The 24,680-nt window shown below is 41.4% G+C and overlaps 1 protein-coding gene across 5 annotated transcripts in view; it reads right to left on the minus strand.

Annotated features, from left to right (window-relative positions):
* The window catches only part of igf2bp2a (insulin-like growth factor 2 mRNA binding protein 2a), a 65,250-nt gene that overhangs the window by 27,241 nt on the left and 13,329 nt on the right, over window positions 1-24,680 (minus strand). For 4 of the 5 annotated variants that reach the window (XM_080902103.1, XM_080902105.1, XM_080902104.1 and 1 more), the window contains exon 3: window positions 871-919. In XM_080902103.1, coding sequence (XP_080758229.1) covers window positions 871-919 — 49 coding nt within the window. Of the gene's footprint in view, window positions 1-870; window positions 920-20,889; window positions 21,018-24,680 lie in introns of those variants that run through there. The other variant, XM_080902107.1, reaches the window with a different exon arrangement.

Raw genomic sequence — 24,680 nt, forward strand, 5'->3', positions numbered from 1 at the left:
TCTGAGGCAAAAGTGCTGAGGCACCATGCTGCTAAAAGTCGCCGCAGACTGACTGAATGCAGAAAAACATATCTTTTGTTTATTTTTTAAAGACATTTCATGCTGTCCACTATCTGCTTTTAAATAGCTGGGTTTCTTTTAAGTCTTCAAAAACTGTACTTTTGTTTGTATTTTATTTTTTATTTAGGTTATTATGGAAACTAATTATTTTACTCATCTGGTCCAACAGAAATGAAATAACTCTGAATGAGCCACATACAATAAAATGAGCTGCCTCTGAGCGTCTCTACTAAATTTCAGAAACAAATAGATGACACTTGGATCACGTGTTTTCTATCAGATATTCAATTCTTTATCTATATACTAATACAAAAATACTGTGTTATTAAATGTGAATAAATTCTTTTGTACAATAAAACTGTATGCAGTACTAAAAGATTGGGGGGGGAATAAGGCAAATTGTCCTAATCTGTTCAGTAAACACAAAGCGTTTTTATCCGCTAATGTTTATAATATTAAAAACAATAAAACCCATTTAAACCACATGCCCAGAGCTGTGAGCGCAGACAGGCTGCAGATATTAAAATAAGAAAAATGACCGAGTAAAGGCTTGAAGACAGAGACTCTCACACAGAGAAAACCAACTTGGACCCCAGCAAGGTTACAGATGTCGACACACAGACGCACTGTCATCTGCACACCGACACAGACATAAGCGCGCACACAAGTACAGACATAAACACACAAACACAGGATAAAGGCTGGTGACTCATCGTCAGGAAACTGGTTTATGTGCTACCTGGTGCTGATCAACAGGGCATTACTGTCACACCAACACACACACACACAGACGGAGACACACACACTGACCTCCCACTGTAGATGAGGGGGAATGTTCCGGATCTGGATCTTCCGACTCCTGCAGAGATTAAAGACACAGACGGAGAGAATTTAACAGACCCGAACCACAAACTCACATAAACTTACACTCATCTGTTGTGTTCAGAGCAAAGGCAGCAAACTGTGCTCTCTCTCTCTCTCATATATATATATATATATATATATATATATATATATATATATATATATATATATATATATATATATATATATATATATATATATATATATATATATAGCAGCTGGATAGCGTAGTGGTTAGACTAGTTCGCAAGTTCGATTCCTGCCTGGGGGGCGTCTGTATCCAGTAAGGGTCCTAAGGCTAGACCCCCTATGCTAAGCGAGCCTACCGCAGACATGAGCGAGACAGATAAATATGAAGGCATGCCGGCTCGGACGTCGCCCGGATCAACAAGGTCCGCGTCAGGTGTTGAGGAACCAGGGCACCCTGACGAAAAGTGGGCTACTGGAACAAGAAGGCATCGGTGGGCAAGGGACGAAAACAGGGCGTTGTTGGAATGCTACTACGCAAGTAACCCCGGCGGAAGGGGCTACATGAATAGGATGAGGGACCTATGGATTCTTCGATACCCAACATCCACAATGACGGCGAAACAACTAGTAGCTCAGTGTTCCAACATTCGAAAGAAGGGACTGCTCTCACAGCTAGAGATTGACGAGGTACAACACAAATGCTACGGCAAGGAGGAGTCAGGACGCCAGGTCAGGGGGGAGATATCATCACCCCCACCCGAGATTGGGTACATAGCCCCAAGTGCGATAGGAGAAGGATCGTTGAGTGCGAGAGGAACTGACCTGAAAAATAGGATCATGGCCAAGCTTGAAACCTGAATCCCCCGTAGCAGGTTACCAAGATTACGTGAAGTACCCTCAGAAGGTCTGCTAGATGATGTTAATGCAGCACTACGGGCAATACCTACAACCACGATTACCGACACTAACAAGCTGATCTACAATACGGCAGCAGTGATCAGTGAGATGCTTGGCTACAAGTTGAACAGCGACAAGGGGCAGTACCCTCCATGGAGAAGGAGGCTAGAGGGCAAGATCAAAGTAGCACGGAGGGAGGTTAGCCAACTAACGGAGTTGCAGAAAGGTGCGACAAATAAGGTGCCTAAGAAATACGGCAAGCTGTCCATACCTGAGGCCTTGGAAACTGCCAAGCAAAGACTCACAGCCTTGGCCAGCCGCTTGAGGAGGTACACCAGAGAGATCGAAGGCAGGAGAATAAACCAGCTGTTCTCCACAGAACCAGCAAAGGTGTACTCTCAGTGGCAAGGGAACAATAAGAGAACAGCACCACCAAGGCTGGAGACGGAGCAATACTGGAAGAGCATATGGGAGAAGGACGCAACCCATAACGGCAATGCTCAGTGGCTGGAGGATCTGAGGGCAGACCACAGCGACCTCCCTGAACAGGGTCCAGTAACCATCACAGTGGCAGATATCCAAGAAAGGGTCTCCAGTATGAAGAGTTGGACAGCACCAGGGCCCGACATGGTTCACGCCTACTGGCTGAAGAAGCTGACTGCACTCCACGAGCGTCTGGCAGCACAAATGAACCAGCTGCTAGTTAACGAGAGACACCCGGAATGGCTAACTGAAGGCCGGACGGTCCTGATCCCCAAGGACCCCAAGAAGGGACCGGTCCCCTCCAACTACCGACCAATAACCTGCCTCAGTACTACATGGAAGCTCCTGTCAGGCATCATATCGGCTAAGATGAACAGGCACATGGGTCAATACATGAGCGGGACACAGAAAGGAATTGGCAAGAATACCAGAGGCGCAAAACACCAGCTACTGGTAGACAGAACAATCAGCCGAGACTGCAAGACCAGACTGACCAACCTGTGCACTGCCTGGATTGATTACAAGAAGGCCTATGACTCAATGCCCCACAGCTGGATACTGGAATGCCTAGAATTGTACAAGATCAATGGGACCCTAAGAACCTTCATCAGGAACTCAATGGGGATGTGGCGTACAACACTAGAGGCCAACTCCAAGCCCATAGCACAAGTCACCATCAAGTGCGGGATCTACCAGGGAGATGCTCTGTCCCCACTGCTGTTCTGCATAGGCCTGAACCCCCTCAGTGAGATCATTAACAAGACTGGCTACGGATACCGACTACGGAACGGAGCAGTTGTCAGCCACCTCCTGTACATGGATGACATCAAGCTGTATGCCAAGAGTGAACGAGACATCGATTCACTGATCCACACTACCAGGCTATACAGCAATGACATTGGAATGTCGTTCGGACTGGAGAAGTGTAGTCGGATGGTATCAAAGAGAGGGAAGGTAGTCAGAACTGAGGGGATTGAACTACCAGAAGGCAACATTGCAGACATAGAGGACAGTTACAAGTACCTGGGGATCCCGCAGGCGAATGGGAACCATGAAGAGGCCGCTAGAAAAGCTGCAACCACCAAGTACCTGCAGAGGGTCAGGCAAGTCCTGAGGAGTCAGCTGAATGGTAAGAACAAGATCCGGGCCATCAACACGTACGCCCTGCCCGTGATCAGGTACCCTGCTGGGGTAATAGGCTGGCCAAAGGAGGAGATAGAAGCCACTGACATAAAGACAAGAAAGCTCCTTACCATGCATGGAGGGTTTCACCCCAAGTCCAGCACCCTGAGGCTGTACGCTAAGCGGAAGGAAGGGGGCCGGGGACTGGTGAGTGTCAGCACCACAGTCCAGGATGAGACAACGAACATCCAAGAATACATTGGGAAGATGGCCCCAACTGACCGAGTGCTCAGTGAATACCTCAGGCAACAGAAACCCAAGAAAGAGGAGGGAGACGAGGAACCATCATGGAAGGACAGGCCCTTGCACGGTATGTACCACCGGCAGATAGAGGAGGTGGCTGATATCCAGAAATCCTACCAGTGGCTGGACAAAGCTGGACTGAAAGACAGCACAGAGGCACTAATCATGGCAGCACAAGAACAAGCTCTGAGCACAAGATCCATAGAGGCTGGGGTCTATCACACCAGGCAAGACCCCAGGTGCAGGCTGTGTAAAGATGCCCCAGAGACAATCCAGCACATAACAGCAGGGTGCAAGATGCTAGCAGGCAAGGCATACATGGAACGCCATAACCAAGTGGCCGGCATAGTGTACAGGAACATCTGTGCCGAGTATAACCTGGAAGTCCCGAGGTCAAAATGGGAGATGCCCCCAAGGGTGGTGGAGAATGACCGAGCTAAGATCCTGTGGGACTTCCAGATACAGACGGACAAAATGGTGGTGGCTAACCAACCGGACATAGTGGTGGTAGACAAACAGAAGAAGACGGCCGTAGTGATCGATGTAGCAGTTCCGAATGACAGCAATATCAGGAAGAAGGAACACGAGAAGCTGGAGAAATACCAAGGGCTCAGAGAAGAGCTCGAGAGGATGTGGAGGGTGAAGGTAACGGTGGTCCCCGTGGTAATCGGAGCACTAGGTGCGGTGACTCCCAAGCTAGGCGAGTGGCTCCAGCAGATCCCGGGAACAACATCGGAGATCTCTGTCCAGAAGAGCGCAGTCCTGGGAACAGCTAAGATACTGCGCAGGACCCTCAAGCTCCCAGGCCTCTGGTAGAGGACCCGAGCTTGAAGGATAAAACCGCCCGCATGGGCGTGCTGGGTGTTTTTTTTTTATATTTATACACACACACACCTCTGCTGTATCAGTAGCTCAAAAGCAAAGACATAATGTAGAATCAGACCTGTACTATATTTACTCTATGTAATTTCACAGTCACTGTAAACACCCACGGCTCATTATCACCAATCAAAGGGCTGTCACAGATGTGCTGAAGGTACCGTAGGTATGTAAGGTGAGGGTGTTTATTAGACAGCAGCATGTGACTCCTGGTAACACCATCTTACAAGCACTGTGCTTACTACTCTCAACTGGAGAAGTGAAAGTATCACATGACAAGGAAAAAAACAAAAAACAAAAGAGGCGCTCAGACCACAATGATGGGTTTCCTTCGTCCTGAGTGACGTAACTAGAGCAACAGAGGGTGTGTTTTTGGTTTGGAGAACAAAGGAAACAAAAAGCACCCACATTCAGCAATAAACAAGATATTCATGTATTCCCTGAAAATTTATTCATGTGTTCTTTTACAGTTTCTCGCTCTGGTTTTCAGTTCATATCCCTTTCATTTGTATCTTCAATTTCTGTAATTTAACACTGAACCCCTGGTCTTTTTAGTTTCTTGTCAAACTATATCAGTCAACCAAGCACAGTCCATCACTGGCCGGTCCATTTGGGATCAGAGGTCCTACAAAGCACCTCCTCTGCCTCCTGTGAGCGTTTCAGCTCCAACAGCAAAGCCACACAAACCGCCTGTGACCACAGGCTGTTAACAACTACATTAACGTGAGAGAGCCCAGCTCTGCGATGAAGGCAGCTGATGAGGAGCCGGTGGAGAGAAAGCCATGCTGCTGAGAAGCATTTTGGTGGGAAAACAGGAGACACTACAACGAGTGAGACTGAAGGGCTGAGATGCAGATATGAAGTGGAGGAAGAAATGTAATGAGATGTGATAATGAGCGATAGATTTCAGTTCAGGCGGGATTGCCATGGGACCCACAAACAAACACGCACGTCGTATCAGCTTTTCTGCGCCTCGAATGCCTGTGTTCACGCACTGGCAAACATTTCTATTCTGCATTTTTCTCCTGAACCAGGCTGGGCGTAAAACACTGCAGGTCAGAATTTCCCGTCAGTGGCTGAGGAGAGGTTGGGAGCACTGCGCGGGCAGCTGGACACGAATGAATGACTCTTTTCTGATTGTCCGGAGAAACACAGTGTCACGTGTCTTCTCCCCTTTTTCTTAAAATACCAAGAAATAAATTAACAAACTGACAATACCAATTTAAGATAAGCAAAGGGGAAACGGCAGCAAAAAAGCAAACTTAATTTAAGAGTAGAACACCTTTTTATATGTATATTTAGCAATAAATCTTCCAACTATAACTTTAAAGTCTCTAAAGCGATAGACACTTCAGATACTGCCTTCATTCCGAAATAAAACAGAATGCACAAGGATAAAAAACAAACGGACAATTCCTGCTGTGTTGTACAGCACAGTGGCCTGCAAGCTTTCTGTCACTGATGGCAGTTTAAAGCAAGTGGCTTGATGAAAGATCTCTTTTGGCAGTCAATATCCAAACAAGGGTAAACCAATTAAAATCTGTCTCTACCGCTAAAACACATCACTTTTTCTAACGTTGTAAGCAAACCCGTGACATCCAAAAAGCAGCCAGTAGCTGAAAAGGATTTAAGACCAAGTCAAAACCTCAAAACAGCTCCGAATGCTGGCATCCCCAACCTGCAGAATATGGAAACTGAAAGGTCCTTTCATTCGGCGTAGTCTCCCTAAATAGTCCGTGAATTCAGAAGTACCACTTCTCTATAGCGTCTGTGCTAATTAATTATTCCAACTAATCTTGATGCCCGATGCTGAACACTTACTTTATATTAGAATGGATACTTTAGTGAATCTGATGATGGGAGAGGCTAACCCGAGCAGGACACTGGGGTAAACTTTGCAAACTCATTCTTCAACAGGAAAACGTCGCTGTAAGAAATGCACCATTTCTTTCAGCATCTCTGTCATAAGTCATTATTTAGAGCCACCTGTTTTCCTGTCAGACTGAAAGCATCCAAAGGGACATCTTGAATAAGCAGTGACACATTTGAGGTCTCACTCAGCATACACTGGATAAGCACAAGATGACTGCTTTCTGTAAAATAAAATGCTGCCTGTCTACAGTCTTCAGGTATCCTCAACTTATTTGTGTTCCCTTATTATCTGTGGATAAACCAGAGGCAGTCATCTGCTAATATCTCCTGTTTTCTTGCATTCAAGCTTGAACCCAGTGCCCTTTCTCAGCTCCTCCTTTCCCAAGTCCAAAATGAACTGCAGTAGAAGATGCAGACTGAAGTCAATGGTTACTTAATGTTTGTTGAATGTAACCAAGCTGTCTGCTGCTGGTTTGGAGCTGCCTGCCACGAGAAAAAAGAAAGCCTCTCAATTTCAGCCTTTAAATATCCGAGGGTGGCCATGTTCATTTGAAAAGCTAATATTTACTGCACCCACCTGTACGAGCTAAGGAACCGTGTCTGCACACAGGCGTGCATACTAATACTCACACGCAAGCGGTGCAGTCGAAGGAATTTTAACCTCTGAGAGAGCAGGCAGACAGAGGGGTGAGAAAGAGGGTATTCAACCCGTGCCAAAAGTTTGCATTGCTCCTAAAGATGACCCTATGATCATCAACCATTCTAGAGGAATCCTTTCACAGGTTCTCTGTTCTCCTCTGTTCTGATCTGTGCTTTCAGTTCTACCTTCAGATTTTAAAACCTTCATGTGTCTGGAGCAGAGACTCAGCTTGCTATCGGCACATATCACTTGGGTGCAAGTAAGATTAAAATAGAAGCAGCAGAGCTGCACCAATTGACTGTTTAATCTATTTGTCAACAAATATAAAATTAATCATCCATTCAAATTAATCTATCGCTAACATTGCACTAACTGATTAATTTGTACCCAAAAATGTCAAAAGTGAGACATTGATGGTTTTTCCCCCATCAAGTTATGAAAGATTAACTCCACCTTACATTAGAAACATGGCTACATGAGACTACAGCTTATGTCAATGCAAATGGGCAAAGACTGAAATTGAACTCATTTTATGGAGGCAAAAAAGAGAAGTTGGACAAGGTGTCAACATCAGTCTGGGAAAAGTTTCAACAGGAATGACACGAGATTAACACAAAACACAACCCGAAACGCAGGCTACATTTATCAAATACTGCAGGTGCTTCTGGGAGATATTGTCTATAAAATTTAGACACAACTAAAACAAGCTAGACATAACTACAGCTGGGGCTGATCTATGCAGCGTTTTTACTTTGATAAAAGTAGATTCTATAAGAGCTTATAAATTCACATGTGCAAGTATTAAAAAACAGTTACCATGCAAAACAGCCCCATGCTGTTAAAAAAAAAAAGGCAGTTTAATGCAACATATTCTAGAAGTAACCATATTTGATACCATGGGTGACTTGATAAATATAAACTGCAAGTGAGGTGGATGACAAAGATTCTAAATTATATCATGATAGTTCAAGAAAACTTGCCATGATATTTCTGACAATATATGAAAAAATAAATGAATACCAAATTTTGTGTTTGGTATTTGCTTGCAGGCAGCAGCATTTTTAAATCTAAGTAAGGGGCATTTTCAGTCCTTCTTTTCCAGTAAGTTTCTGTCACTGATGACACACTCGTTAATCTGAAGTGTGAATTTACTGCAAAAGTAAGTCAGCATTATATATCCTTTTTTCCATTAGTAGCTACTCAGGTCAACTCTACTGGGTTTTGGTTGGTGGTATACCTGCTGCTCTGTGTGTGTGTGTGTGTGTGTGTGTGTGTGTGTGTGTGTGTGTGTGTGTGTGTGTGTGTGTGTGTGTGTGTGTGTGTTCCAGAATCTGGGACCACAGTGTTGTTTTTGTGTAGAAATTTCCCTCTTTGCTGGATTTCAAAAAAAGGGGTTTTTGATTTTTATGAAGGAGATACTGTCATGAGTCATCAAGTGACGCCACTGACTTGCTAATCAGTGGCATGCAATCAGCTGACGTCAAATTTTTGGACAGCTTCACATCACTTGGAGCGTTAAAGGATTAAAAGTAGCTCCCTGCTATTACTGCTGCAATAGCAGTGAGAAAGCATTACATCCAGTTACACAGACTAAGTGAAATATAAGCACAAAAGTAGCCCAGATACCATTTTCCCTGGAAATTTTATTTAGTAAACGTATAAAATAACCGTTTAACATTTTCAATTTAACAGTAGCTAAAGTGACCTAACCTTGTAACTCTTCAGAAGCTGCACAATGTTTTCTACATAGGATGTTGTATCTTTTGGTTGAGCGTTTAAACCATCCAGAGCCATGGGAGTGGCCACGATGTTGGGGTGTTGGTGTGTGTGTGCGTGTGTGTGTGTGAGAGAGGACTGTAAAGCTGTAAGGTACAGAGGCTTTAATATTCCATTCGTCTTGTCACATTTTAACATAGGGCTGTTCGATATAACGATATACATCGGATGACGATGTAAAAACATCTATCGTTTCATTTTACGCTATCGTTTGTTTCATGGTGTCGCAAAATAAACTGTTTACGGCAATATTTTTTCACCATTTTGATGGTCACTGTAGTGGCTATATTAATTTCTTAAAGTTCTCTCTATCTCTTATATTTAATATAACCACACTAAGGACAGACAAGCGCCTGTTTTTATGCGTCATCGTTAGCAACAACGACGGTAAAACCATCGCGTGTCCACTTGTTTATTTTCCACATAAACCTTTCAGAATAAAGCTCAAGATCCTGTTGAGACCTTTCAAAATAAACGGAATCACGTGAAATACTATGCAGAGTGTTTACGGATGAGAAGCAAAAAATAAACCTTAGACTCAAACGTTAGAACAGGCTTTTCCCCGCAGCACGCTGTGTAATAAATACTCAGAAAGAAAACGGCGGCCGTTACAACTTATGTCTAAAAATGTATAGTTTCATGCATCGGTCAAAACACTCGACTCCAGGTACACGACACCTAGCTGGAAACACTTCACGCAAGTCAAGCTGCCCGAGATTCACTGAACTTTCAGAAAATGTTTGTGATTTATATCATTATCGGGACGATAGATGTCTTATATCAGGATATGAGATTTTGGTCATATCGCACAGCCCTATTCTAACATACCTCTTAAAAAAATAAAATAAAAATATGCCAGTCTTGCAACTACCAGACCCTGTAGTTGCACACAAGAATACACAGGGCACACATGTCAGGCACCCATACGGGTGGGCAAATTCATTATGAAATCATAAAAAAAGCATGCCAATCTTGCTCTTAAGACACAGCAGTCAAGGTAATATTTTACCAACATCATATTTTACTGGGCCCAAAAGCAAAATCTGCACAGCTTACAACACAGTGAAATGCCCTTTTGCAGCAAAGGAAGTAGTGTGAAATTACTGCTTAATGATAATGTTAAAGTGCTCAGCAGCAGCTCATAATGGACCAGAACGTTATCGTCGTATCATCAGCGCTCAGAGATTTAGGCAGTAAATTTCCTCATGTCGGGCACCGATGTCCAAATTTTTCAAGATAACCTGTGAAGACACCTTAGGGACAGGTGTGTGAGCCTGTTTTGCATCATGGTGATTCACAACCATGTTTATAATCACAAACTAGAGAATGATCACTTGGATGGAGCCAACAGAGACAAATCCAGGTTTTTACGGAATTCAAGCTTATCAATCTGCTGGTCTTCTGATGTGCCCTCTTTTATGGCCTAGTACCTAGTGATAGGTATTGGCCAAAAGCTAATTTAGAAAAAAAAATGCACCATTGTAGCCATTGGTTACTAGTATGCAACCTCATTTGACCATGATGCGTGGCATTATTTAGAGAAGAGAAAAGAATTATTATCGATTTCTTCTACTTATTTATGAAAACATCCTACAGACTTTTAAGTTCAAGTTCACTTTGCAAACTTTAACACTAAACAATTTGTCCAAGGGGAACCATGATGTGACATGCTGCAACAACCCCAGCACCTTGTATGTTTTGTTTTTCCATGTATTACAGCCCTGTAACCAACTGCTTATAGCATTTCTTTTCTACTGTGTAACCACATCAGTCATTTCCATCTAGCATTTGCTCTTCCTGTCCTATGGACTGCAACAAGTGACCGCTCCAGCCACACTTTGTCAACGTATTAGTTTACTTTTGAGTCACACGTGTATCAAGTGGTGAAAAACATGCATTGTTTCCACATTTAGCAGAAATAGTTTTCTTGCATGTTTTGCAAAGTACTGTGCTGATTCTAAGTTGCTGAGTAGTTCACTTTTTAAATACTAAATCACCACTGGAGGCTCTTGCCCTCAGACATGCTTGGGCTTCCCTCGTTGTTTGAGACACTGAATCTAAATGGATGGTGTTCCTATATCATTGATACTGTGATATAACACTTTTATATCATGTAAACTGACATGACAGGCACGGACCTAACTGTATGTCAGAAGAAATATTTCATATGAAACAAATTTTCTTTATGTTCCTAACACATGTGCTTTTCAAAATGTCCTCCACGCTCACTCAGCATGCACAGTGCAGATTTCAATTTATCATAATCTCAGTGTACTTTGTTCCTAACCCCCAAAAATCAAACTCACTTATGTCATTAGAAACACACTACAACACGATAAGTTTTGCTTTTTTTCCCCAAGGCCTCTTTTGGAATTTCGGCTGAGGGGGAAACCTTTTTTCCTTCCTTTTTTTCCCCTCTACACAGAAACTCACAAGTGAATAATTAAACGTTTCCTTCTCTGCTAAAGGTTTCTTTCTAATGAGATCTTTAAGAGCCTTGTTTACCTTTCTCACCCTGTTCTGTGTGGATGCCCAGGCTGTCAGAGACGCCTCACAAGGCATGCTGTCCTGCGCCCAGCAGGGTGGCTCACTCTGGACGAATAAAAAGGCATCTCAAATAGTCTTTCATTCCGGAGCACGCTGCCTCACAAAACGCACACAAACACCTCTGCACACTCACTCACTGCTACTGCAGTCCTCACATAATTGTTTGCAACATTCACCTGAATGATAAATGTGTTGGGAGTTTTTTCTCCATTTAACTGTCATTCCCCTCTTTCCAGCATCCATTTAGCTGTCAACACCGGCTGATTGTCAGTGCAAACATGTCATATTACAAAGTCCTCACCACTGTTTCACAACAGCTTAGGAACATATTTACTGCTTAATGCTTAAGGAGATAATCTCTTCTCTGGGATAAGATAAACAATATTGCCGAACCTATTTTCTGTCAGAAAACAGAAAACAACTCTAACAAAACAGTTCAGTTGCTAGCAAAAGGCTCTATTAGCAACTGACGGCCATGCTTGAGGATATAACGCACACACACACAGGAAGTTCACAGCATCTAGAAACAGCTTGACGGAAGACTTCATATTTTCATGCGAGTGATGGCTTCACAAAATGAAAGATGACCCGGCCTCCATCACATCAGCTGTACTATGCAGATAAAATAGGAAATGAAAAACTCTGCGGTCGTAAATCACACTGGAGGCATGTGATTACGCACCTATTACATGCTCATGTTACTAATGCAGTGATATATACTGTGCAGGCAACACTAATGTCTCAGTTTCTTTTATGTATGGTAGTGCAGTGCTGAGTGCAGCATAATGTGATCAGCGAACAATCAGCTGCATTTACAGCTGCCAGCGCATGTATGTGAGTGGCTGTTGCTCTTACATCTTCAGTCTGGACTGATTTTACGGTAAATGCAAGTCTGCACTGACAGTTTTCATTTACGCCGAGACTAGTGGTGAAACAGTATATGGCTCAGTTTGGGTGGGTTGGTCAAAAAGCCCAGTGGTCCTTAGACACCAAGGGGATGCAGCGGATTCATCTAATCTGAATTAACCCACTTTCTGGTTTTGACCCTTAAGCTCCTAAACGCCCTGAAATCTCAGAGAAGGCGCAACAAGTCAACAATATTCGGGACACCCTTCAGAGTGGAAGACGTCCCCCCGCTTCTCCTTTCAAACTCTGTTGGCACTCCCACAGTGGCCCACTCTCTGCTGCTGGATTAAGACGCTGCTCAGACCATTTCTGTTTAGTGCTCCTAAGCGCTTCTCTAAGTCCCATCCAATTGTTGTGGAGCAGAGATAACAGGATTTGTATGAGAGTGGTGTCTATACGTTGTTACCGTCCTCTAGCCACAAAGATTTGTTCCTGCTTTTCAACCCACAAGGACAAACAGACTCTAAAGCAAAACATAAACAGGACATCACACAAACCTATGACGCTGTTCGACAAAATTTTTCCATTTCTGCACACTGGTTTGAGTTTGTATATTGGGTTGTGTGAGCTCTGTCAGGACACATCTAAGAGCACAGAACAAATATAATATATTGGAGATAATGGCTGTACAAGGCAATTTGAAAAAGAAATGTGGCATTGAGTTTTCTGACTCAGCAATCTTCCAATTATTTTCCAGAAATTCTGAGAAGAATGTGCAATTTTGCAGTCATTGGAGAGGTAAGAAATAAGCAGTGACAGTGCAAAATATGGGATTTATCAACATCAACAAAAAACAACTGCACAAACAAATGTATGGTAAATAAATCTATTCTTGGGTTTTAAACTCCTATAAGGACATTCATATTTTTGATACATATCAAATAATTATTAACTCTATCCAGCGAATTTCTTGGGAAGAAATTTCCTGGAATCATTTCAGAATCATTTCCTAATTTCTTAGGAAATGATTCTGAATTAATGACTATTTAATAATATCTGAGTTGAAATGGTTTATGGTTGGGCACTGGTGCAGCTGTGGTTCATTTTCTTCTTTCCTAGTGGAGGAGGCGCATGAAAAGAACGACACTGCAATGACTTTAGTTTGCAATTTACAAACCATTATCAGATGTCAAGACTGAAGCACAATATAATCATAACCAATAGACAATCAGCAAAACCACTGCCTGTAAGAATCAAAGGAGGGCAAAAAGCCCTCTGTTTTTTGCTTTCCATATTAGTTATAGATAATCAGTACCCTACAGTCTCATACAGTTAGATATAAAATACATCTTTGAACCTATTTTAAAGTATTTTTGGAGACATGCAGCCCTGAAAATGAAACATAACTTGCCACTGTAATTTACTCTTAAAATGGACTGATTATGCTCATTTCCACCTCCATGTTTTTAATCCCAGGACTCCACCAAAGTAGTTCTAAATTATTTACAGTTTGAAAAATAGATCCTTTTTTGACCTTATATAGAGCCTAACAACCTGTCGATCACAGATCATTAGCAACAGTTAGACCCGCCCCTTCTCGTCAAATCCAACTTTTTGTAACTGAGATGGCAATGGCAGAAATCCTCTTTTTAAGATTTCAAAAACGTATGGGTAATATCACAGTAGCTACATATACTTTTGATACCATCTATGAAGAGAACGTAGAAAAAAAAAAACCTGTAAAAGATATACATTTACCACATACCAAGACTATACTTGTGCATTCTAATTTAGAAAAAGCAAGAAAATTCAACTGAACTTCACAATGGGAAAAAGCTCATTTTAAGACACATCCTAATAAACCCCTAAAAGGCTGCACAGCATTTTCAAGCATAACGGAAGAAACATTTTCTGGGTGAGCCATTTTGTTCACAGAGTCACAGATCTAGTGGTGCCTGACACGACCATATAAGCAGCTGACGTCAACCTAGCCCAAAAACAGGGAACAGGAAAAGAAGAAGTAGAAGGAGAAAAAAAAATTGAAAACTAAGTGTTTACAGCAGTCTGCAACCTAATGGGGATTACTTGTACGCAGGCTTGAAATTTTGGCCGTATTAAATATAAGCATCCATCATTTCCAGTTATGGCAAAAACTGAGGACTGTTCAGTGGTGGGCAGATAATGTACTGTCAGAGCTTGTTCGGTGAAAACTGCTTGGCCAGATAAAAACGTCATTATAAGCAATGAGAAGACCAAACCAGTGAGCTGAAAGGCACTGAAATGCTCTATACGCCTGAGGAAAACTGCAGGGTCAAGTTAGATTTCAATCAGTTTATGACTACAAGACACTTCTTTGACAACATACGTCTCACACCTACATGGACAGGTTTCACAGGGTAAAAACACAGTCATATTGTAAAGAAACAAAATGCTTGTTGTTTTTTGACTAAACGTATAGTGACATATCAAATATATTGAAGGGTGTTACAGTCAACATCTTCTGCACATGCAGCTTCACTTAATGGTGTTTATCCCTCCAGTATATCCCATGATCATCAGGTAGAAAACAGGCAGTTGGTGTCCCCTTTTCCATTGTTCCCTAACTACATATTTTTCACACTGATGCTGCAGAGTGAACAAAGCTGCTGCTCCACGGTAGTGCTAACCACCTCATCTCGGTATGTAGCACTCAGGTGCCTGCTTCAGTTCCCCTCCCAGACCTCGTGGGGCGAGAACTCATCAGAATGCAGCAGGCTTACCTGCCTGCCCGTTTCTCTTCACGCATTAGTTTTCACCGTGGCACCGAGGCGGGGAGGCACAGGCCGAAAGGCATGCAGGTAGGCGCATGCGGCTCAGATGGAAGCCACAGCCTTCCTGTTGACATTTGCTGTCGACGCTCACTCGGCTGGTTAATAGAAAGATGTAAATAAGGCAACACTGCGTGTTGTTCCTCGTCATTTACATGTACGTAGGGACATTTCAAGATTAACTGCTGAACCAAGCAGTGACTCTGGGTTATATAATGAGATAATTACAAATGATTCAACAGATTTCAGTGATTCAGGTAAAACACAGCGTTCATGTCTGAGGCCCTATTGTAGTGAAAGCTGGCAGTCCAAAGTCATTAACTTTTCTGCCTGTACAATACAGGTAAGCTTGAAGATAAGCAAACTGCAGTTTGACTACAATAAAAGAAAAAAGAAAAAAAATGAATGAATGTTTACAATACCACCGGTTCACCTCTTGTTATTCCAAAAGTTATTTGCACAGTGTTGCAGATATAAAAATCATTTTCAGCTCTCAGGTGTAATCATCACAAATTAATTTTATTTTTTTTTAGTCAGAGCTACAATGCCACAGGGTGCCCAGCTGACACAAAACGCATTTTCTCCCGTCATGCCTGCTAAGCCAATGAAATGAGTATTTTTAAAAAAAATGTTTCATTTGCCCATAACTGTAGCATAATCCATTTCTATTTAAATGACAATGGTTTGCTTCAAACAAAGCGACGGAGCACTTCATAATGACTGTAAAGTACATTCACACACCTTAAATCAAACACATTTTTATTACTATATAAACACTTGTTTTGCTAAATTTATTTTTGAGCAGGTGGGAAACTGACAAATGGCAATAACATGTCAGAGTTGTTTTAGGCCTTAAAATCTATTCTCTTAAGAGCTTAATAAATAAAAACAGTGTAATAAAAATTTTAAATTTCACAATTGGAAAAAGAAAAACCACAGCAAAGTGACTGTTGGTCAGACAAAACTTTGAGCTGTGAGTTTCACTATTTACTGTGCAGGGTGTGGGCCAGCACACAGGCTGGACTTAAAATGTCCCTCCGCATTAGGGAAATAGACATATTTACGACATTTCTTTAGCGCATAAGCTACAACTTTAACTAAATTCACTATATTAGCCTACAAGCACTTTTTCAAATTTAAGTCATATTGCTGATATATTACACTTATTTTAAGGTTCTACTGTGAATTATCAGGATTAATTATCTTTATTTATTCCAATACAGGTAGAGATGTATGTATGTCCCTGCAGTGTAGCGCCAATAAATGTGTGTCACACATTTATTTTGAAAGGGAAAGAAAGTCTATTTTGGACACTTAAAGTGAAGAAGAAAAAAAACGTGAAAAAAGCAGGCAAGCACAACAAGAGGAAAGATCCAAGAAGAGATTACAAGTTTTTTAGACTAATGTAGCAAATTTAGGAGGAAAAAAATGTCTATTTTTCCCATCAAGGAGAATACCCTTTCAATAACAATAAAGAGAAATATGATGTCAATAAAATAACATGTAATAACTAATCTTACCATTAACCTCCTAGAACCTGGCATCCACATATGTGGACATCACATTTTGAGACGTCTAGACCAAAATACTTAATTTTTCTCTACAAGAGCCTAGAGCTGGGCGATAGAACGATAACGATATGTATCGCGATATAACTTTTACTCGATAGAGAAATTAAGCTATCGCGATAGACCTCGCCGCTCTTGTCCTCTTAAAAAAAATAAATAAATATAAAAAAAAAAAAGGTCAGCCAATCCAAATCAAGTAGCGCAGAGCCGAACCAATCACAGCCGCAGCGTCACGTCGCGTGACTTGTTACGTACAGCACAAGTGCCAAGCCGCACGTGTGTTTGTTTGGGAAGCAGCCAGCGGGTAATGGAGCCAGCGCATAATGGAGGAAATGAGTGTGCCGACTAGAAAAATCAACCGAGCGTGACCGAAGAGAAAACAGATGATGGTTCCAATGCCGGAGAGATTGTCGAACGGAAGAGCCATAGAAGTTCCGTAGTGTGAAGGTATTTCGGCTATTTCAAGTCTGACAAAAAACAGAGTAGTGTGCACTGTAAATTGTGCCGAAAGCAAGTCTGGAAATACAATAAACTGGTGCATGCGTCACACTGTGCGCTACGTTATTGTTTCGGTGAAATGAATTTCTACAATACTGTTACTGTTAATTCTACTCTCTGCAGTGTTTAAATGCTTACATATGCACACAGTTACTGTCCGTCCACACATACGACTCTGTTCTGCTTCTATGCCCCAGCTTTGTTTACTTTTTCCCACCGAGGCTTCTAGACTTCTGATTGGCCAACATTTCTGCACGGTTAGGAATCTAGCGCCACCTGCTGCTTTGGCATGTTCATAGCAGCGTTTTCCTTCATTTCTGCCTTTATGTGTGGACGGGATTATTTTTTAAAACGAAAACGGAAAATCTCCGTTTTCAAAAATACCCGTGTACGTGTGGACGTAGCCTCAGTCTCTGACTGGAAGCGCTAATTCGTCATTCGGCTTTTGTCAGACTAAAGTAACTGTTAAAACTGTTTGAAAAGCTAAGCTATACAACAAGGAGAGATTGAGAATTTCCTTTTAGTTCTCAGTTTATTTGATATTGACAAAGGTTAGTCAGTTTTGTCTGTTCTTCTGTAAAACAAACTAAGATTTATTTTTAGAATTAATATTTTGTTTCTAAGTGGAATTGACAATTTAGTCTGTTTCGTTTGTTCTATTTTGAAACTTAAACGCTTTAGCGGCTGCCTTTTGTGTAGTTTGCAATATTTGCCTTTATTTATCTGAAAAAGTCTCATGTTCCTTAAGTACATCTACCCTGTTGAACTTATGGGAAATAAATATTTAAATAAAAACAAGCTGCTGATTATTTCACATTTTACTTGTGAGCAACGGCACATTTAAATCTTACAAATATAGTTATTTGGCTTATATCGTGATAGATATCGTTATCGCCTGAAATGAAAAAAACATATCGTGATATGAAAAAATCTCATATCGCCCAGCTCTACAAGAGCCTGATATCCACTTACGAGGACATTATACTGCCACTGTTCTATCAAAATTTGAAACAAATGTACTTATGCGTGGATCTCATTTTTTCACAAAAACAAAACTTAAGTAAAAAATAAAAAAAAAATCTGGTAACTCTTTGTTTTTACATTCTTTAGGCCCCAATCAACCAAAATAGCAACGAAAAATTAAAAATGCATGCCATGAAAGAGGTCGGGTCTTAGGAAGTTAAGGCTTCAGCAGGCATGTTGCCAAGACTCTGATTACGTATCGACTAGAGTAATTTGAACCAGGCCTTGTAATTACAGAAGTTTTCAAAATTAAAGCTTCTATTGATAACACGCAGACAAATGTTTGTGTAAAAATGAAGGAAACATAACTAATCTATCACTGTTACTGTGTGATTTTGTGCGTGGTGAGGACCAATATAGGTCATCCATTCACTTAAACACAGAAATTCAAAGTGTAATTAAATACCTTCTTATTCAAATGACTATTGTCATATAGAAGAGAGAAGGAGTGGGAGAAAGAAAGAGGCTGTCGGGTGAGCTACACTAACTGGTATCAACAGAGAGCGAGAGAGACAGCAGCGCACTGCGCTGTAAATTCATTAACTTCTCTCAAGAGAAACCGCCTAAGCTTTCAAGGAGAAAATACAACAGGCACAAATTTTCAGCTAACTCCCGTCTTCTCTATTGTTCAAGGTTTTTCTACTTTCAATAGAAAAGGTAGCTATCTGCTGCACTAAGTGACTTCATCCTCACTCTAGCCCATTACATGTTTTTTTTTTTCCTGCAGAGGCAGAACCTGACGTAATATCCCTACTGTTTAAAAATAATAATTACGTGAAAGTCTAAATATAAATGCAAGAAAAACCACATCCATTAATTACAGGTGACCTACTTCTTAACAACTCTCGAGATAAAATGTTTTGTTGTGTTTTTCCACTGAGGCTTCTGGTGTAAAAAAATCTCAAACAGTATGAGAAAACCATCCAGGCTCAGTGTACCTAAAAACCCCTGAAGCCCTAGAACATCAAGCTCAAGTCAGGAGGTATGGGATCCACATCAGTACACAATGCATTAAAAAAAAAGATAAAGAAAGTTTCTTCGTCTCTTGAACAACTGCTCTTAATCGTGACATGCATGCTCCAAACAAATAGGTATCTGTCAGCGTGACATAGGCCGTTTATGCTTTCAGAAAGGAAAACAAATTCATATTTATTTTAACTACTTCAAATAAAAGCTGATGAAAAAAAATCCTCGGTTGCTTGTTGTTAAAGGTGGGGCCCTAACCCCTTAGATCCACCTAAAATACTGCTGTAGAGCCTCGGCAACATAGAAACACACTAGGAAAACAGTCAACAACATCCTGGCAACCATAGATCACTAAAGAAAAATGTTTATTCCCTGAGCACTTGAAAACGTACGCTGCACACCGGAAACAGAGAATGGCCACCTTCTGTAATACATTTCAAAGGGTGCAACATTTTGAAAGAGTAGATACCTGATTTCCTGTGTGTGAGACACTTTTCACACTTTCACTACCACAGCGCAGTCGATGAGTGGCTGCCAGCAACCGCTCGCACACCAATCTGCGAATACGCATTCGTCCCTAGCAACCACAGGTTGCCAGGCCTGCCTGAGGCCAGCAGACAAACTACAAAGAAGATTAACAGCACTGGTGTAAGGGACTGTTTACAAAGCACAACACTAAAAAACAAACACATTCTGGTATAAATTCACTCACATACAGTGGGGTTTTTTCCCCTCACCAAAAGCATTTTACACATTTGTGATATCCTGCCGATGGTACTGCCATACAATGTGTAAATGTGCTTCCAAGCCTTTTTTTTTCTTTAAATTTAAACTATTAAATTTCAATGTACAATAATGGGACTAGAGAGAATTGGAGGGAAAATTATTTACAGTAGATGTCTATTAGAAAGTGCAGTAACTAAATTTAAGGAAGGGCCTCCATTCTTATTTCCTTCAATGCAATGTTCAAGCACAATGGAGGACCCCTACATTCTGGTGACACTCCAGGAGACGTTATTACTGAATTTAATAAATGTAATACGTATGTATCAACTTTTTTAAATAAATGGTAAACTTACCCTGAATGAATATACATTTGGAGGAAAAATGTGCCTTTAATCTGACTTTTTTTAACCATTGGCCTTAAGTGCACTAATAATACAACCCTTTTTGTTTTTAAGATAACACAAACAAATGTTGTGCTAACATTTAAAAAGAAAAAAAATGTAAACATGTTCTTTACATGTAAAAACAGCCTACTAGATTTAAATGAACTCAAGGCCTCTGAACACAAAGACTTTCCGCGCAGCCGCCATCTTACCTTCCATTGATTTTCCTTTTTAAATACTTATCTCAGATAACTTTCATTTCAACGGTCACCAGGAAATGGGAACTGTATGTTTAGTAACACTAGAAAAATATGATAAAGCAAGCCTAAAACTCTTTATCCACGTCGCCTCAAAAATACCGTTTTAAAGAGCTTATTTGTTTTTAAAAAACCGGAAGCTCGACCACCCTTTGTCTGGGAATTAGTGCCACGTATCTCTTCTGTAATGTCTCTGGTGGAATAAAGAAGTTTAAATTATTCAAAGAAAAAAAAAAGTTAAAAGAACCAGACCTGTTTTAACTGACCAGGCTTTACATAAAACGTTCAGTTGATATCTGCTGACTTACATTCACTAATTACTGTAAGCTAAACCATTCATAGTTAACGAGGTAAACACAATACAGGCTAGCGCTCTTTTCTTGCTAATGTGCCTTACGTTACCTTTTTTTCCTCATGCTGAGAGAAGCTGCTGTTTCTTGTTTGTGCTCACAATTTTCCATGTAGAAACCTAGCAACAACAAACGTTGGGGGTCTGAAGAGCTTCTAGACACGACTGCGAGGTCGCTACCAAGCGCTGACCAATGAGGAATGTTTGAGTCCGTCCCACATCATTTCCGGTTTCACACACACTCTCTATTCCCACTTTCGTATCAAATCCCTACTGTACTGAGTAATAAAGGAGAAAACATCCAGAAAACATAACATAAACAGCTGCTCTTAAGGGAATAGTATTCTATTAGCCTATATTAGTCTCCCAAATTAATACATATAAATCTAATTTTCAAACTGTTGTTATACTTGAATGGGATGGTAGGGACTGCAGGATTCCCATGTGAAAAAAAAAAAAAAAAGTAAAATAAGGTCTTAAAATCTCTTCTATTTTGTGTGTATATATTAGCATTACGAGCTTCCAAAGGTTTATGGCTCAAACGAGGAGCCACCTATTTACCTGTATTTTGCAAATCCAAATTATTATAACATAAGATAATCAGTAAAAAAAATGTACATTTTTTTTCCCTCAAAAACTTCTAGAATTATATTTATTTCTAAAGTTAAATACTGGACACAGACTTCTGCTGCACTGAAAAGTAATTTCTCTGTGCTAATTTAAAAAAAAAAAAGTTAATTGTGTAAATTGCATGGCTGCCAAACCTGCTGTGATTTCACAGATCACGCTCACGGGAATGAGTGTTACACTCATAACTAAGCGTATAGGCTAATTCACGAGGGACGTGGAGCATTATGTGTAATCCTGTTCAAAAAGTAATTTCTGGTAATCACGCAAAATGCAGAAAACATTCAATCAGCTGCAATTACAGCATTTACATTTTAATGCGTTGGGGCTCAAACCACTTCCCTCACCACTGAGCCACAAGCAACAGAACAAAAAGGGAGGGGGGGGGGGGGGGGAAGGAAGAATAATAAACAGAAAGATAATTCAAGAGTGCTCCTCATGTGCCGTCCTGTCCTGTGCACATCAAATGCCTGCCGGCTCCTCCAGAAACCGAGGACCCTTCTGTCCCCGTCACAAAGCACAAAGTCAGCACAGTCAGTGACAGACATACAGCCAGACAACGGGGACACACATGCACATCCAAAACACATTAATGTACAGTATAGCGGACTAGTTTGTCTACTCCTCTCTACATGCACACACTGATGCATTTCCTGTGTCTGCCTCTCACACACCTCAGTGCCTACAGCTACTGACAGGTGGATACCAGCTCATACTGCGGCGGTGCAGTGTGTGGGTCCGCTGCTAGCTGCTCCTCATGGCTGCTTCTGTTGCTTTATGTTGAGTTGTGCAGCTTGTTCCTGAGGTCTCATCCTTTAATCTGCCAACCATAAGGTATTATACCGTAGCTGGAAGGCTCAGCGCGTCTGCCATAGGTGTAGGTCCCAGGATCAATAACACATGCACACCACTCAACATTACGCAAGCCCTCAAACTGTTCCTGCTTTCTGTCTGCTGCTCTCTCTACAGTCTGTCTCTCAACGTCTCCGTCTTACTTCTCCCTCCAGCTCCCTCTGGAGAGCAAGCTTTACTTGTTCACACACACTTGAATGCACTGCCCCCCACCTCCCCCACCTCCATCTGCAGGGAAGTTCCTAACAGAGAGCGAAAATACGCACGGTAACTAGCAGGAGGTGAGTGAAGATTCATCCTCTGGGAAACAGAAACCCTGCACGTCTGGTCAATGAGCAACATCTTTCAAAACACCCCTGCCAGTCGCAGCTGCCGTCACTGTGGAGTCCTTAATCTCCAAACATCGGCACAACGCAGCTTTTGGAAAGAGTGTGTTCTCAAACACCGGGTCAGGAAATCACCGCCAAATTGGGGGAAATATTTATTAACGATGCCTCGGTCGCCATGTTTATTTTAAAATTTGGTGGGTTAACTTTATTTTAAGCCTACTTTGTATATTTATACAGGTTTACACCTATTCTTTTGCAGTCTTCCTTCTCACCTTTATTACAGTTTAGACTAATTAAATTAAAGAAGCAACACCTGACCTTTAATCCTGCAGTATTTAAGTGCTTATTTAAAAAGCCGCAAATATCGGAAATAATAATTCATTTAAGAGTTGGACAGAAATAAAAGCAGTTAAACATTAATTAATCAATAAATATTCAGCTGATTGTTGAAACATTTTTTTTAGCGCCTTTAATAAATGCAAAGTCCCAGCAGTTTTAGGAATGCAAGAAAAACAAAAATAATAATAAAATAACAAGCACACATTAAAAGTAAATTCCTTTGCTTGCATTTGACAAGAGCAAACTTAAAGTAAACTTTCCACGAATGTGACACCTTTTTAAAAATAACAATGCTAGTGAAGAATACGAAAAAGATCCAGTGACAAGTAGGAACAGTAGGATATTAAATTAGCTGCTGACTTGCAGCAATTTTACATAACTGGGTAAAATGCAGTAACGGTGATAAGCCATCAGGAGATTAAGAAGGAGGTGGGATTATGTACAGTACATAGGACGCACTCGTGCGTGCCGGTTTAAGGTTAAAATAACGTGAACAGGCCGCTCTATTTAGAAGAGGGAGTGTGTGGAGGGGCAGCAGCGTGAAGGAGAAAGAGGCGCTCATCAACCCCTCTGTTTTCCTCACTGTCCTCTACGGGGGAAAAGAGCAGCTTTTAAGGTTTATGGCCATCCGGCTCCACGAGGGGGTGGAGTCAAATGGATTAGAGCCTCCGATACATTAATTACATTATAGTGCTCCTCCCAAAACCTTAGATCATCTTGTGTCACGTGACTCACAAGTGGCTGAAGTGGCATTATCCCTGTCAGACTTTAATCCTGCGGCTAAAATGGCTCCAAATCCTGATCTGCTCTGTGAAATGAAGTGGGGGGCTCGACAGGAAGCGCACAGGAAATAGAAAGGATTCAGAGCTACGTGTGCTTCAGCGTGAGGAGCAGTTGATTTGGGTGAGGAAGGAGGAGTTTGGCAGATGCCTGCACACTGTGTGGGAATGTAGTATATAGACTAATTCAATTATGGAAGCTGCTGACAGGGATACCGGCCCTGATCGATAACCAATAAATACTTGTGTAAATATCCTAGGATGACATCGATACCTCGGGTTAGAAAGCCGATCTGCACAACAGCGGGTAGCGGGTGGAAATGCCTATTTACGTGGATAGCATTTAAAGTGAGACAGAGAAGGCGAGAGAGAGTTATTGGCGATTGTGAAAAAGCCTGAGGGAAAGGTTTGTTGTTCTAGTCTCTTATATATGGGACTAGAAGGAGCTCAGTGGAGTCTAAACGTCTGCCAAGCTGCAGCAACTCTTCAACGCGCATGAAGTTGCGGCCCGAGTAGCAGTTTATGTTTCTTTACTGTTTGCTTTCCAGGTTTGATTATGTAACAAACTGCTACAACTTGCAAACGCAGCAACACAAAAACAGGATATATTGTATACAAGGGTCAGACTTCTGCCAAATCTAATGTGCAGTTTTACTTAAAGACAATCACAGGCTGAAAATAACCCCCTTTAAAGATCTGCATTTCTTAGATCCACCTGAGTTGCAACCAAAGTATTAATAACAATGACAGGCAAGCAGGATGTCAAAGTCCACTCATTTAACAACTGTTTCTAGTCGCACTCGAGTTTACGCCACTCCTCCACAGAAACACCAAAACAAATCTGCAAGTATTTACAGGCCGGCTGCTTTCATCATTCCTGGCAGAAAACAAACGAGCCTGGTTCCCCTCTTTAACAAA

The sequence above is a fragment of the Rhamphochromis sp. 'chilingali' genome (genome assembly GCF_963969265.1).
Source record: "Rhamphochromis sp. 'chilingali' genome assembly, chromosome: 14".
In the NCBI taxonomy this organism is placed as follows: domain Eukaryota; kingdom Metazoa; phylum Chordata; class Actinopteri; order Cichliformes; family Cichlidae; genus Rhamphochromis; species Rhamphochromis sp. 'chilingali'.